This window comes from Rhinatrema bivittatum, chromosome 4, assembly GCF_901001135.1.
Source record: "Rhinatrema bivittatum chromosome 4, aRhiBiv1.1, whole genome shotgun sequence".
NCBI classification, from domain to species: Eukaryota; Metazoa; Chordata; class Amphibia; order Gymnophiona; family Rhinatrematidae; genus Rhinatrema; species Rhinatrema bivittatum.
This window is the reverse complement of record NC_042618.1, coordinates 221,923,824-221,938,841: the sequence shown is the minus strand read 5'-3', so window position 1 is coordinate 221,938,841 and position 15,018 is coordinate 221,923,824. Positions and strand designations below refer to the sequence as shown.

General features: G+C 42.9%; 1 protein-coding gene across 5 annotated transcripts in view; it reads right to left on the bottom strand.

The window, feature by feature from the left end:
- APAF1 (apoptotic peptidase activating factor 1) overlaps window positions 1-15,018 on the bottom strand; it is a 223,331-nt gene that overhangs the window by 115,782 nt on the left and 92,531 nt on the right. For all 5 annotated transcript variants that reach the window (XM_029599744.1, XM_029599743.1, XM_029599746.1 and 2 more), the window contains 2 exons: window positions 8,612-8,796; window positions 5,630-5,756 (listed from right to left, as the gene is read on the bottom strand). In XM_029599744.1, the coding sequence (XP_029455604.1) occupies window positions 5,630-5,756; window positions 8,612-8,796 (312 nt within the window). The remainder of the gene's footprint in view (window positions 1-5,629; window positions 5,757-8,611; window positions 8,797-15,018) is intronic.

Genomic DNA, 15,018 nt, shown 5'->3' with positions numbered 1-15,018 from the left:
TTCACAATTATTGAGAATACGAAGAAACTGTACTTCCACACAAGAATTTAAATATTCTGAAGAGAAGTGCAAGGATCTCTTATCATGTGGGTATCCTGTCTAATTACTGAAAAGATGCTACAAGAGAGCAAGATCCTCCAACAGAGACCATCTACTACACGGGTCTGTTGATATATCCTGGGTTAGCAATCAATTGATCTTTGTTACTAGGTATACCAGTTTGACTCCAGGTCTGGCCAAAATAGTTAAATCTCACTCAGACATTTTATGTTTATTACCATGTTTTAAGGAAGTTAACATTTGGACGTCATATGGATGATCAAAAAATTTAAAAGAAATTGTGAGTCCTTTTTTGGCAGATAAAAAGAGAAGTGTAATCAATACATTAGGAGGCAGGAATCCAAAAGGACATTATAGATGTGGAAAATGTTCTTTTTGTTCAATAAGGTGCAAGGAGATTTGTTTGTCAATCCAACAGATTCAAAGAAATATGTATTGAGAGACTTTACCAACTGTAACACTGAATTTGTGGTTTACGTTCTAATTTGTCTGTGCAAGTTGCTCTATGTGGGCAAAACAAATAGACCTTTGCGTACCAGATTGCAGAACATAAAAGTTGCCTCAAGATGATGAAGATAGAGGCACCACTGGTGAATCACTGCATGGAAAAGAAAGAAATTTGGAGAGTTCAAATGTACTATTCTTGAACAAATTAAAACTAACATCAGAGGTGGTGATAAAGCTAAAAGGTTGTTTCAACAGGAAACCAGATGGATCTTTAAATTACAAAGTTCCTCACCGAGGGGTTTAAATTTTGACATCGACTGGTTTCCGTTCTATTAGACTGAATATGTAATGACAGAATCAGAGTTTTTTCACCAATGGAAATTTTTGGAGATTTGGTGGTATTGACATTACATTGATAAACACAAGAAGAATTTTGGACGAATTATGGGCATTATTTCCAGAAGGTTTAAACTGATTGGTCAGTGTTTGATATAAAAGGTGGGTGCATGCGCTGGCGTTTTGTTCTTTAAATCACCATTAGAGGTGGGAGACTGCAGGACAAAAAACGATCAGATGTTGGATGCTTTGGGTTAAAAGGTATTTAATGACCTCGCTCTAACTGGACTTTGAAAGTATCACTAAAGAATGTTGTTCATGATATATAATTTTATATTCTCACAGTTAATGCCTTGAGACAGCCTTTTTTGGCGAAACATCAGCTGATGTCGGCGAATACAATATAACCGATGGATTTTTCAGCATGTATCAATGTGGTGTACAGATAAGTTAAAACAAGTCGCTGCAATTGTTGATGTCAAGAATAATGTCATATAATGTTGAGCAACATATCTAATGAAGATCTTTACATACCTGTGATGGAATGCATAATGCATTAATTTTAAGGAAAACTAAAAAGATATAAAAAATATTTTTTCCAATATAAAATTGAAAATAAAAAGTGCAGATGACTGGAGGTTTTTTTTTAAGACCAATGATTACAATTACCTCGTACATGTTGCATATTCTGGATAGAACAAACATGAGGCTCTGAGGTCTTTTTCCTCCATTTTCCAAATATCTGAGTAGTTGTACACTTAAAGTGGGTTGTCAATTTTGGTAGTGAAGTTTTGTTTAAATGCAACTGAAACATTGCTCCCTGCTTCAACTGCAGGGGAGAAGGGGAATTGGATTCAGACAACAAACAAGAGGGCCCTGACTTCTACGGTCTGGGGTACAGATATGCAGGCATAAGGGAAAAAGAACCGGACTGCTTCTAGGGCCAAGTCCATAAGTAAAGCACATCAAGCAACACTGTCTGAATTTTCAAAAAAGCTCATCACCTAGTTAAAAATGTTACTAGCTGAAATTTTTATGGGTATCAAAATTTGTAGATAACTGCACAGAGCGACAGAGCGACAGTTACTACCTTTAAGAGAAATATGGGAGTAACCTGCACCGAGTGGTAGTTACTATCTTAAGCTTGCTGGGCAAACTGGATGTACCATTTGGTCCTTTTCTGCCATCATTTCTATGTTTCTATGTTTCCATCTTATGCCAGATCTTATGCCCTTTCGGGGTCATTTGTGTGCACCTGCTGCAAGCCCGGACATCGTGCAATGCCTGAAGGCAGAGGACACATCTATCATGGGGGTCCATGATAGACATGTCCTCATGCATAAAGGGCATCACTTAAATCCCAACATGGACATGGCTCAAAATAAAAGGGACGGGACGTTGAAATTGATGGTGGCGGCCATCGATGGCTTATGGGCACTGAATGCACTGCCACCCTGGCGATACTGAAGCAAACAAAACTTATCAATAACCACCAAAACCCTATCTAGGTCAGAAAAGGGGGGTGGGGGGGGGGGTGGGGTGGAGGAAGCAGTGAAGAAAAAAAATCTCGCGAAACAAAAGTTTTACATAATTAGGCCCAGAAGGCCAAAAGGTTAAGTGACACTCTCACCCGACCGTGAAACAAGCTCTGCAAAAAAAAAGAGACTGACGAGGACCCCGCGCTGACACGTGGTATAATGCATGATGAGCATGCTCAATGAGGCTCAGTCAAAATTCTAGAAAATTTGACATAGGCTCCATCCGATGATGTCACCCATGTGCGAGGGCTACCACTTCCTATCTATTTAGTTGAAATATATCTCATATCTCTATACATCCATTACCTATGTACTTGTTATTTTATGCAATCCACTTTGAAACATAGAAACATAGAAATGACGGCAGAAGAAGACCAAACGGCCCATCCAGTCTGCCCAGCAAGCTTCACACACTTTTTTCTCTCATACTTATCTGTTTCTCTTAGCTCTTGGTTCTATTTCCCTTCCACCCCCACCATTAATGTAGAAAGCAGTGATGGAGCTGCATCCAAGTGAAATATCTAGCTTGATAAGTTAGGGGTAGTAGGGGTAGTAACCGCCGCAATAAGCAAGCTACACCCATGCTTATTTGTTTTACTCAGGCTATGTTATACAGCCCTTATTGGTTGTTTTTCTTCTCCCCTGCCGTTGAAGCAGGGAGCTATGCTGGATATGCTTGAAGTATCAGTTTATTCTTCTCCCATGCTGTTGAAGCAGAGAGCCATGCTGGATATGCATCGAAAGTGAAGTATCAGGCACATTTGGTTTGGGGTAGTAACCGCCGTAACAAGCCAGCTACTCCCCGCTTTGTGAGTGCGAACCCTTTTTTCTTCTCCCCTGCCGTTGAAGCAGAGAGCTCTGGTGTATGTGTGTAGTATCAGTTTTTTCTTCTCCCCTGCCGTTGAAGCAGAGAACTATGCTGTATATGCATAGAAATTGAAGTAACAGGCTTATTTGGTTTGGGGTAGTAACCGCCGTAACAAGCCAGCTACTCTCCCCTTTGTGAGTACAGATCCTTTATTCCACATTTCCTCTTGCTGTTGAAGCTAGAACAATGTTGGAGTCACAGTAAGCATGTGTACGTTTATTGAATAAGGGTATTGTCTCCAGGCAGTAGCCATCATTCTGGCGAGTCACCCACTCTTCATTGGCGGTCTCTTGACTTTATGGATCCACAGTGTTTATCCCACGCCCCTTTGAAGTCCTTCACAGTTCTGGTCTTCACCACATTATTATTATTATTATTTATTTCTTTTATATACCGACATTCAATCGAGATATCACATCGGTTTCCAGATAACCAAGGGAATAGGGCGTAGTCCGCCCTATTTTACAAAAAACAATTATAACATATTATAACAGTGGTACATGGAACAAAAGGTTATAGGATATAACAAAAGGTTATAGAAAATAACATATGTACATGAATGTGTTGTTGATAAAATAAAATTGGGATAAGGGACTTGTTGGGTAGGTAATTTAGGAATAGAGGTGGGGGGGATGAGGGAAGGGAGGGGGGGTGGGAGGAAGGTGGGGTGGGAGGAGGGTGGGGTGGGAGGAAGTAGCGGAGTGAGGGATTCAGGGGGGTGAGAAGACTTGAGTATGGGATGAGGTGGGTTGCGTTCGGGCAGGTTAAGGGTCGGGTGGGAAGGCTTTTAAAAACAGCCATGTTTTTAGGTGTTTTTTGAAGGTTTGCAGTGATGGTTCATTTCTGAGACAGGTGGGGAGGGTGTTCCATAGGGTGGGTCCCGCTATTGTTATGGCTCGTTTGCGGGTTGCGTTGAGGTGTGCAGATTTGAGATTGGGGATGGCTAGGAGGCCAGTGTTGGTGGATCTGAGGGTTCTTTGTGTGGGGTGTGGATGTATTGCGTTGTTTAGCCAGTTCATTTTGTTGTTGTGTATTTTTTTGTGCATGAGGGTGAGTGTTTTGTAATGGATTCTTTGTGTGATGGGTAGCCAGTGGAGTTCTTTGAGGGTAGGTGTGATGTGGGAGGATTTTTTGTTGTTGGTGATGATTCTGGCGGCGGCATTTTGTAGAACTTGGAGGGGTCTGATGTGGATTTCTGGTAGGCCGATGAGAAGGGAGTTGCAGTAGTCGAGTTTTGAGAGGATAATTGATTGAAGGACTGTTCGGAAGTCGTGCGCTTGGAGAAGGGGTTTAAGTTTTTTCAGGGTTTGGAGTTTGAAGAATCCATCCTTAATTGTATTGGAGATGTGTCGTTGAAATGCCCATCCTCCGGAAGGGCATTCCAGGCATCCACCACCCTCTCCGTGATGAAATACTTCCTAACATTGGTTCTGAATCTTCCTCCCTGGAGCTTCAAATCGTGACCCCTGGTTCTGCTGATTTTTTTCCTACGGAAAAGGTTAGTCGTTGTCTTTGGATCATTAAAACCTTTCAAGTATCTGAAAGTCTGTATCATATCGCCTCTGCTCCTCCTTTCCTCCAGGGTGTACATATTTAGATTCTTCAATCTCTCCTCGTACGTCATCCGATGAAGATCCTCCACCTTCCTGGTCGCCCTTCTCTGTACCGCTTCCATCTTGTCTTTGTCTTTTTGTAGATACGGTCTCCAGAACTGAACACAGTACTCCAGGTGAGGCCTCACCAAGGACCTGTACAAGGGAATAATCACTTCCCTTTTCTTACTCGATATTCCTCTCTCTATGCAGCCCAGCATTCTTCTGGCATTTGCTATAGCCTTGTCGCATTGTTTCGCAGACTTCATATCATTAGACACTATCACCCCAAGGTCCCTCTCCTGCTCCGTGCACATCAGCCTTTCCCCCCCCATCAAATACAGTTCATTCGGGTTTCCACTCCCCATATGCATGACTTTGCACTTCTTGGCATTGAATCTCAGCTGCCATATCTTCGACCACTCTTCCAGTTTCCTTAGATCCCGTCTCATTCTCTCCACTCCTTCCGGCGTGTCCACTCTGTTGCAGATCTTAGTGTCATCCGCGAAAAGACAAACCTTGCCTTCTATCCCGTCCGCAATGTCGCTCACAAAGATATTGAACAGGACCGGTCCCAACACCGATCCTTGCGGTACACCACTTAAAACCGCTCTCTCTTCAGAGACTAGGAAAATGTAGAAGATGCTTATAAACAAAACAAGCAAATAAATAAAATAAAACAAATAAATAAAGCAGCAAGTTACTTTTCATGTGTTTTAACAGGATTTTTCCATTTCTAACACTTAACTAATAGTTCTTACATATTTCTTATTGTGTATTTGTTTTACCTGCAGCATCTTATCACCACCACAAGATGCTATATTTTGCCCATCTGAGGAAAAACAGGCATGGTAAACTGCATCAGTATGTGGTCGGACCACTAAACGGGATAGGTTCTGTATGTTCATTTTGTTCCTAAAACAAAAACCAAATATTATTTCATTCAAAGTACATGAACAACATTACTAGTGAACACTTACAAATACAATTAAACTGTATCTTCACTGAAAAAAATCTAGAGGACTATAAAATGACAGGAATGTGAAATTGTATCCCTTTGTACTTTCATGGCAGTTCATCATATTCTTGTGTTACTGAGTGGGTCCAACCAATTCCAGCATGATAGAAATAAGCAAATATTTTGAGAATTGAGAAGGCATGGCATAGCGATTAGAGCAATGGGCTAAAAACCAGAGTTCAAATCCCACTTCCACCACAGACACTCCCTCTGACCTTGGCCAAGTCACTTTATCTCCAACTGCCTTGGGTACCCATTTCTATTGTAAGCTCCTTAGTGAAGGGACTTATACCTGAAAAATTATTGTAAATAGTCTTGAACTAAAATTGAAAAGGCTATCTAGAAATACAAAATGATTTTTATTTGCACAGTATACAGGGACTTCTATATCACCAGAGACTTTTCTTGATCTGAAGATTTCTCCTTTTATTTATTTGATTTATACTCCATCTTCAAGCACTTCAAAGCAGATTACATTCAGGTATCATAGGTAATACCCTATTCCCAGAGGAACTTTTCTCTCTGAATGTCACACAATAAAATTGATTTTACCTTCAACAGTTTAATAGTACAGCATCAGTACAGCCCTTTCCTTTATAGACAAAGCCTACTTTCCACCTATTCCTGAAAGGAATAGTCAAATATACCAAGCCCACCCCATATTTGATCTTCTGTATACACATGGGGGGAGGAGAACAATCACACAGCACATCAGCTCAAACCGCCAACTCCAGTTTTCTCATTGCTTTGAGTATCTCTCTACCAGTTAGAGCTCTGACATCTTGCTCACTTGTGCCTTTTGATTGGAAGAAGTCACATACAGATCTTTCTAGTAACTAGAATTTACACTCCAGTAAAAAGGAGGTGATCCAAAATATAAACGACTGCAGTACGACCTCAAACATGTAATCATCGTCTTTACTGGACAGACATGAAGAAACAGAGGGCTCAAAGAAGAGCATCAAAATGTAACAGGGCAATAAAGAGTTGATCACATCCGGAGAAACTAGACAAGAATAGGAATGAGGAAAAGAGAGGGTAAGAGACATATTTGAAAGTTAAGATTCCGCTGAAACCAGAGGCCATACAAAAAAAATTCTGAAAAATAAATGTACTTTAAACCTGGGAATAACACTCCAGAATAGTCAGGGGTGAACTTACGAGGGGGTGGAACCCAGGACGAATAAACCACAGTGGGGCCCTGGAATGCTAAAGTTAAGTGCAGGGCCCAGACTGTTTGCTCCCCCCACTACACCAAGAACAGACCTGAGAACAATCTGTCGGCAAACTGAGTTAAGTACGTTTGTTTTGTTTATTTAGCATCTCTTATAGTCCACTATCACCAAATGATTGACATGGAGTATGAAAAACACATAAAATTACATTACAACAACAGTACAAACTTTTAAACATCACATCTGGGAGTGCTGCAATCTCGGTGCCACAGTTTCAAAACAGGCTAAAGGCATTTTGGCAAACCAAGAACAACCTTGCCACTTACACAGTGTTTGTATAATAACTGATATCCAAGGGAACCAAAGGTTCACTCACTGTGAAACAAAATATTCATAATTGATTTACAGACTTTTAGACTACCATGTTTAATCTGTATACTAGCATTTTTTTGAAACCTACACGCCAAGTGGAAGTCACCTTTTTATGTGTTGTTAAAAAGTTTTTTGAAAAAGAAAAAAATTTTTAAGTGGTGTTGGTAAGATTTCATATAACCGTGTAGGCAACTCTGCCTTGTTCAAGCATATTATAATCATGAACCAACCAACCACCACCAGTATTTTTATGTGTATGCAATTTAAAAAGTTTTTTTTATATGATGTTACCTTTGAATTTAAAAAAATTTTTTTTTGAGACATCCAGAGAGAGTATATATAGACCCACCAAGGTCTTCTATTAATTCCTTAATTTTATGTGATAACGTGACACCATCACATGTGCACTATTCATTGTAAACTGCATCTGAGTTTGTGAACTCACGCTTTGTTTGTATAGGCAGTACTCTTTAATAGTGCTATAGACTCTTCACATATTCACATAGTCCCGTATCAAAATCCCAACATGTACATGTTTCAGACATGGGCCATTTTGCCTGGCAAGTGTCATCTGGCTACATTTAAAGATACCAAATCCATGATTATTGGGATTTTTCTAAAAGGGTTATATATTCGGTATAACAGCAGAAGAATAAAACTCCTCTTAAATTATCCACTGAATGGGATCACATATGGTTTATGAGATGTCTGCCTGAAGACACATCTAAGGTGGATGATCCAGCAGCATGTACCCGGCACCCAAACTCTCTGAAGGCTTCCAAAGCAGGCCAGTTTCATTACAACATTCCAGTTAAAATAGAGGCACTTGGAGACAAGATGATTAAAAATTGTGAATCCCAGAGAAACACAATTCTCAAATAATTATATTGATAATTATTTGAGTATAAACTGGGTATATTCTCATGCTGCTAACAAATGAGAATAGGGATGCAGCACCTGGAAAAAATCCAAATGTGTTTGGAGTCTAAAAGCTAGATTATTTATATTTTTCTTTTAAATAGTTTTCCTTGGAGCAATTTATTTGAGTAATCCTTCAGCTACATTTTTACAGGATCAGCTTTATAAAATAACATGCTGCTAATGTCTTTACTGTCATGGATATACAAATGCTCCAAACAGAACAAATGATGTAATCTGCACTGAACAAAAGTAGGTTTTTTTGTGTTTTTTTATTTTTTACTTACACCCATTCTAGATAAAACGTTCCACTGCCGAGTTCTTGTGAAGCCTGTAGTTTAGCTTGTTTATAGACTTCTGAAGTATCTGGCTGACAAAGACCTAACTGTAGAATATCAGGAAGTGGATTCCGTCCAAGGAGGTGTCCATTTAAAGACAAAAATTCTTGGAAGTTTTCACGTACTGTGCTATCCTAAAAAACAAAAGTAAAGATGGAGAAATTACTACTTACCTGATAATTTTCTTTCCTTTAGTAAAGGATAGGTCAGTCTCAACAAGTGGGTTAAGCACCTCTGCCAGCAGATGGAGACAGAGCAAAAGCTGTCACGGTTATATAATTCCACTCAGACATCAGCCTGCCAATATTTTCTGGAAAAGCCAAACGGTGGACAAACCTGATTAAACGAACATTATTAGCAACAGGCAACCATTCATGTTTCTCAACCAACCAGAACACTGAGCTCAGCCAAAAGAAGGAACATATCTAGTAAACTAAGAGTTAGAGAAGCCACTTACCAATTATCAACGTAGAGCAGGAATCATACTCTGCATTGTTGCCGTAAGAAGGCTAACTACAAAATCCAAATCTGGCAGCTGAGGGCAGGTATGAGACTGACCTACCCTTCACTAAAGGAAAGGAAATTATCAGATAAGTAGTAATTTCTCCTTCCTTAGCGTTTGGGTAGATCAATCCCAACAAGCGGATGTTCAAAATTTAATCCCGAAAAGGGCAAGAGGCTGCCAGCCCAGTCAAAACTGCCCACGCAAAAGCGGTGTCCTCCTTAGCCTTAACATCCAAGCGGTAATGCTTGGAGAAGGTGTGCAAAGATGACCATGTCACCGCTCAGCAAATTTCAGCAGGCAACAACCAACACAGCTCTGCTCGTGATACTGCCTGAGCCCTCATGGAATGTGGTCTAATCTGCTTCGGTAGGCAACCTCAGCAGCCACAGAGGCTACAGTAATGACCTCCTTAACCCAGCAGGCAATCATTGCCCATGCTGTTGGTGCTCCCTGCTTACCTCCACCATGGAACACAAACAGGTAATCAGCCTTCCGAACAGTCTTAGTCACCTCCAAGTAGTGCAATAAATGATGCTTGACAACCAAGGACTGCAAAAGGTGGTACTCAGTCCCTGTCCAAGGCAGGCAAAGAAATGGACTGATTCAAATGAAAGTCCAAAACCACTTTGGGCAAAAAGGAAGGCACAGTCCAAAGCTGATCTGCACCCGGAGTCATACGTAGAAAAGGCTCACCGCATGAAAGAGCCTGCAGCTCAGAAACTCAAAGAGCCGAACAAATTGCTACCAGAAAAACTGTCTTCAAAGTAAGCAGCCGCAAGGAAAGAGTATGCAGCGGGCAAAAAGTCAGACCTGCGAAGAACTCAAGGACAAAGTAGGACAAAGTTAAGGTCCTACACAGGTACCAGAAGCACAATGGGGGGCAAAGATATTTAACTCCCCTCAAGAAACAGGTCACGTCTGGATGGAAAGACAAAGGCCCTCCATTGACTCTTCCCCTGTAAAACAAGCCAGTGCCGCAACTTGAATCTTAAGAACACAAGAAATTGCCATGCTGGGTCAGCTCAAGGGTCCATCAAGCACAGCATCCTGTTTCCAACAGAGGCCAAACCAGGCCACAACAAATTCCAGAGCTTTATTGTGCGTTGAGTGAAAGAATTTTCTCCGATTAGTCTTAAATGTGTTACTCACTAACTTCATGTTGATATTAAGAGCCAAACTCTTAAGCAAGCTGTCCTCTAAAATCAATGGAATACCCACCTTGAGCGGACAAGTACCTCACTCAGAACACCAGGCCTCAAAGACCCTTCAAACTCTAATGTAAGCTAGAGAAGCAGAAAATTTTCAGGCCCGAAGAAGAGTGGAAATTACAGAAGGTGAATAACAGAGCTTCAACAGCCAAGCCCTTTCAATGGCCAAAATGTAATATAGAACCAATCTGGATCATCGTGCAGAATGAGCCCCTGACATAACAGATCCGTCCAAGATGGTAGCTAGAGGGGACTGTCCACCAGAAGTCTCTCGAGCCCAAACCAAAGTCACTAAAAGGACATTATTGGTTTGACTTGCAATCTTCTGCACCAACCTGCCTATCAAAGGCCACGGCGGGAACGCATACAGCAGGGCACCATGTGGTCACTCTGGAATGAGAACATCTATGCCCATCACTTTTGGGACCCACCTGCGACTGAAGAAGCGTGGAACTTTAGCGTTGTTGATGTTTGCCAACAGATCTAGATTTGGTAGGCTCCAGCAGTCCACCAGTAGCTGAAAGGCCTCGTCCACCAGCTCTCATTCTCCTGGGTCCAAGCTTCTGCTGAGGAAATTGGCTCAGATATTGTCCTTTCCGGCAATGTGAGGGGCGGATATGCTTAGGAGATGTTTCTCCGCTCATACGATGAGTGCATCTATCTCCTCCAATACCTGTCGACTCTTGATTCCACCCTGATGATTGATGTAAGCTGCCATTGTCGCATTGTCAGACATTATCCAGACCGCCCGAGCCGCTAGGGAAACCGCAAGCATGCTAATTGAACCGCTCATGTCTCTAGTCTGTTGATGTTCCACTGCCGCTCCACTACATTCCAGCGCCCTTGCACCACCAACTCCTGACAGTGAGCCCCCCCAGCTCTGGAGGCTCGCATCTGTCTGAGTACTAACCAATCCAGCGTTGTCAGGGAAATTCCCTTCCTGAGATGGTCCATATGTAACCACCAGTTCAACTGGAATTTCACCTCTAACGGAAGGAGCAGCCTCACCGCATAGCTCTGTGACTGCAGACTCCATCAGGAGAGCAAGGCACATTGAAGAGGGCGCTTATGTGCCCTCACCGAGGGAACTACTTCTAAGGTGGCAGCCATTAACCCCAGACCTGTAGATAAGACCAAGCGGTCGAACACTATTCCACAGGGATTGAACTTTCAGCATTAACGAGTTAGTTCTGAGACATAGACAGAAACACTCTGCCCTGCCTTTTATCAAATCAAAACCAGAGATACTCCAGGATCTGAAATGGCTGCAAATTGCTCTTGGCCAGATTTGCCACCCAGTCTAGTTACTGTAGTAAGTAAACCACCCTGCGGGAAATACGAAGAATCTCTTCCAGTGTCTTGGCTCGAATCAACCAGTCGTTCAGTTAAGGTTGAACTAGAATACCCTCCTTGCGAAGGGCCACCACTACCACTACCATGACCTTGGAAAAGGTTCTGCGTGCTGTAGCTAGTCTGAAAGGCAAGGCCTGAAACTGGTAATGATGATCCAGGAGCCGCTGATGTTCCTGCCAGATAGGAATATGCAGATACGCTTCCGTCATATCCAGAGACACGAGGTATTACCCTGCTTGAACCATCATTATGACAGAGTCCATCATTTCCATCCTGAAATGGATGACTTGTACATGTCAGTTGAGATCCTTGAGACCCAGTATTGGCCGAAGCAACCTTTCCTTCTTGGGCATGACAAAATAAATGGAATATTGGCCTGTATTTCGCTGCAATTGGTAACAGGGATCACAGTTTTCAGAATCAACAACCATTGTAATGTCGTTTCCACTTCTACCCTCTTCTGAGAGGAGTTGCATGGAGATACCATGAAGGCATCTGGAGGAATGCAAAGAAATTCTAGATCATAGCCATTCCGAACCACTTCGAGAACACACTGATCCAAAGTAATCTGGGTCCACCTGTGATAAAACTGGGATAGTTGACCACCTATCTCCTGCACCATCAGGTGAATCTGCAAACCTTCATTTGGAAGACTGAGGGGCTCTGCATCGGGAGCCCATATCCTTTCGAAGACCTCGGAGGGGCAAAAGGACTGAGATCTGCAGAAGGGACGGGATCTCTGGGAAGAACTTCCCCTATAAAGCCGAAAACGCCGGTAGTCTCGAGAGTGGCCACTTGCCCGAGAAGTCCGAGAAACTGGCTTCTTACCCTCCAGGAAACACAGAACCTGGGTCTCTCTCCATTTACTTGCATTTTTCCAATTCACTGCCAAACAAAAGCGAGCCTTTGAAAGGCAGCTTAGTCAGATTGGATTCTGAAGTAGTATCTGCGGACCAGTTGAGCAGCGACAGCTGTCGCCTGGCTGCAATAACTGAAGCATCTCCTCTGGCGGCTGTGCATACTAAGTCACAGCCTGCATCAGTCAAGAAGTCAACCCCCAGGTCTACCATAGGCCCTAAATTGGATCCAATGTCACCAGACTCTTGACAAAGCCACAAGGTAGCCCGAGCTACCAAGGCGCAACAAGAAGCAATTTGCAAGTTCATTGTCACTGTCTCTGTCTCAAAGGCTTGCTTCAGGATAGCTTCAATCCTCCTATCCTAAGCATCCTTCAGAGCCAGAACTTCCTCTACCATCCACCTTAGGAAAGTGCAACTGCTCTCTGGCCTGTGGATCCAAGGGTATAAACCCGCTAAGACACATCCACCTTTAAAGGATGCTTCTGGCGCATTCCATCCTGATCAATCAACTCCTGGATTGCATCCAAGAGAGGGAAGAAACAAGAAGCCTTGTACAAGATGGCCAAAACAGGATCCTTATGTGACAAGGAGTCAGGCCCAGCCAGTCCAAGGGTCTTCAGAGTCTGAGATATCAGATCCGGTAACTCATCTTTCTGAAAGAAACGTAGAAGAGTTCTATATAACTCCAAATCTGGGGAAATATCCCTTACCTCACCAGGAGAGCCCCCACCATCATTGGTACCATCCTGATCCACCTGCATTTGAGCTCTGTCAGACTGCACTGTGCTATGGTGCTTGACTGTGTAGACAGGCGGAGCAGCACTCGGAGTGCCTGAACATATCTTACTAGGAACTGCCACTTCAGTAGACCCACTCTAGAAATGTCTGCAATCCCTGGAAGAATTCCACCCAGGAAAGGAGGCCGGGTCTATTCCAGGCCCCAGAGGCCCAAACCTGACGTCCTGTGAGCCAGTGTCCCCTGAGGACTCGACCCGCAGACCAATTGGGGAGGAGACACCCTTGCAGTGGTCTCCCCCTTCAGTCCAAGATGGACCATCCTTGGCAAAATCAGAAGGATACAAATTTCCTCGAGCATCCAGGCAGTGCTGACACAGGCTTAAAGAAAGCTCTGGCTAAATGGCTCTGATGTGGCAGGCAGCACAAATAGATAGGTGCTTAAGTTTCTTCGCCTCGGATGCTATGCAATAAGCACAAAGCTCTATGAAGGCGCGTTCCTAGCTTTCCCGCACGTGCAAGAGTGCCTAATATGGACACACAAAAAATGTGCATCCAAGCCCACACGCCTAGGCTGCTCATCTCACTGGCCGCCAGAACAGACGCCTAAACTGGGTACACAAGATGTGCATCCCGAAGGAAGAATGCCCAGTTGCATGCACTGATGAGAATGGGTGTACACCTGGACATGCAAGCATGTGCAGATGGTCTGCAGCAAAAAAAGCATGCAAAAGTACTCTGCAGCCTACCACGCGCCAAAATGTGAGAAGTCTGGAAGCAGGGCCTAGCCAAACGGCTGCTCAACCTGCCATGCCTGCACTCCCCCCTTACCTCACAGCACTCCCCAGAGACATGAGTAGGACAGCCGAACGCCAAGGAAACAGACCCTTTTCCTGCTGTCTTCCTGTTGCTGACTCTTTTTTAATTTTTTAAAGTTTAAAACTTTTACCTGAACTCAGCCATCCCTGCCTGAGAGCAGGAATGGGTCCCGGCTACAGGGGGAGAGGGTTAAAGCCTCCACTGCCAATTGGAATTTAGGTTCATGCCAGTCAAGGCTACTGGATTAAGGCACGCTGAGTGAGGGACTGCACGTTATCACCTCAGGAGGCAAGTTGTGCTACACAGACATCTCCTTTCCAACTTTTCTTCTTTTACTCTTTTTTTTTTTTTGTACTCACAGGCAATCCCCCGAAGGGAAATGCATGTTTACCATCTGCTACAGATGGAGAATACTGGCTGATGATGGGGCGGGACTATATAGCCGTGATGTCAACTTTTGCTTAGTCTCCATCTGGAGGTGCATAAACCACTCATTGGGATTGACCTATCCAAACGCTAAGGAAATTAAGTTCTACTAATGTAACCACTGCAGTTTCTGCTTCAAAAACGCAACCATTTTCTGTTAATCTGTGTCCTATTACATACACGAGTCTTTTTAAATTCTGAAAATCCCTTCGTAGCTATTCATTTTATGCTGTATCCCATTCTTTGGAAAGAACATGCTTGCTGCTACGTCTAGACTTGTTTTTGAACAGTATTCTACACCAAGGATGGTCAACTGTTGCCCCAAGTTTTTTTGTTTCAGAATAAGAAAACTATACAAATCAAATAACATTACTGCATTCTCTAGAAGGATTGTATGCAGATGTCTCAAATTATACTTGCCATTATCTTAAAATTTAGACCTGTTCGTGA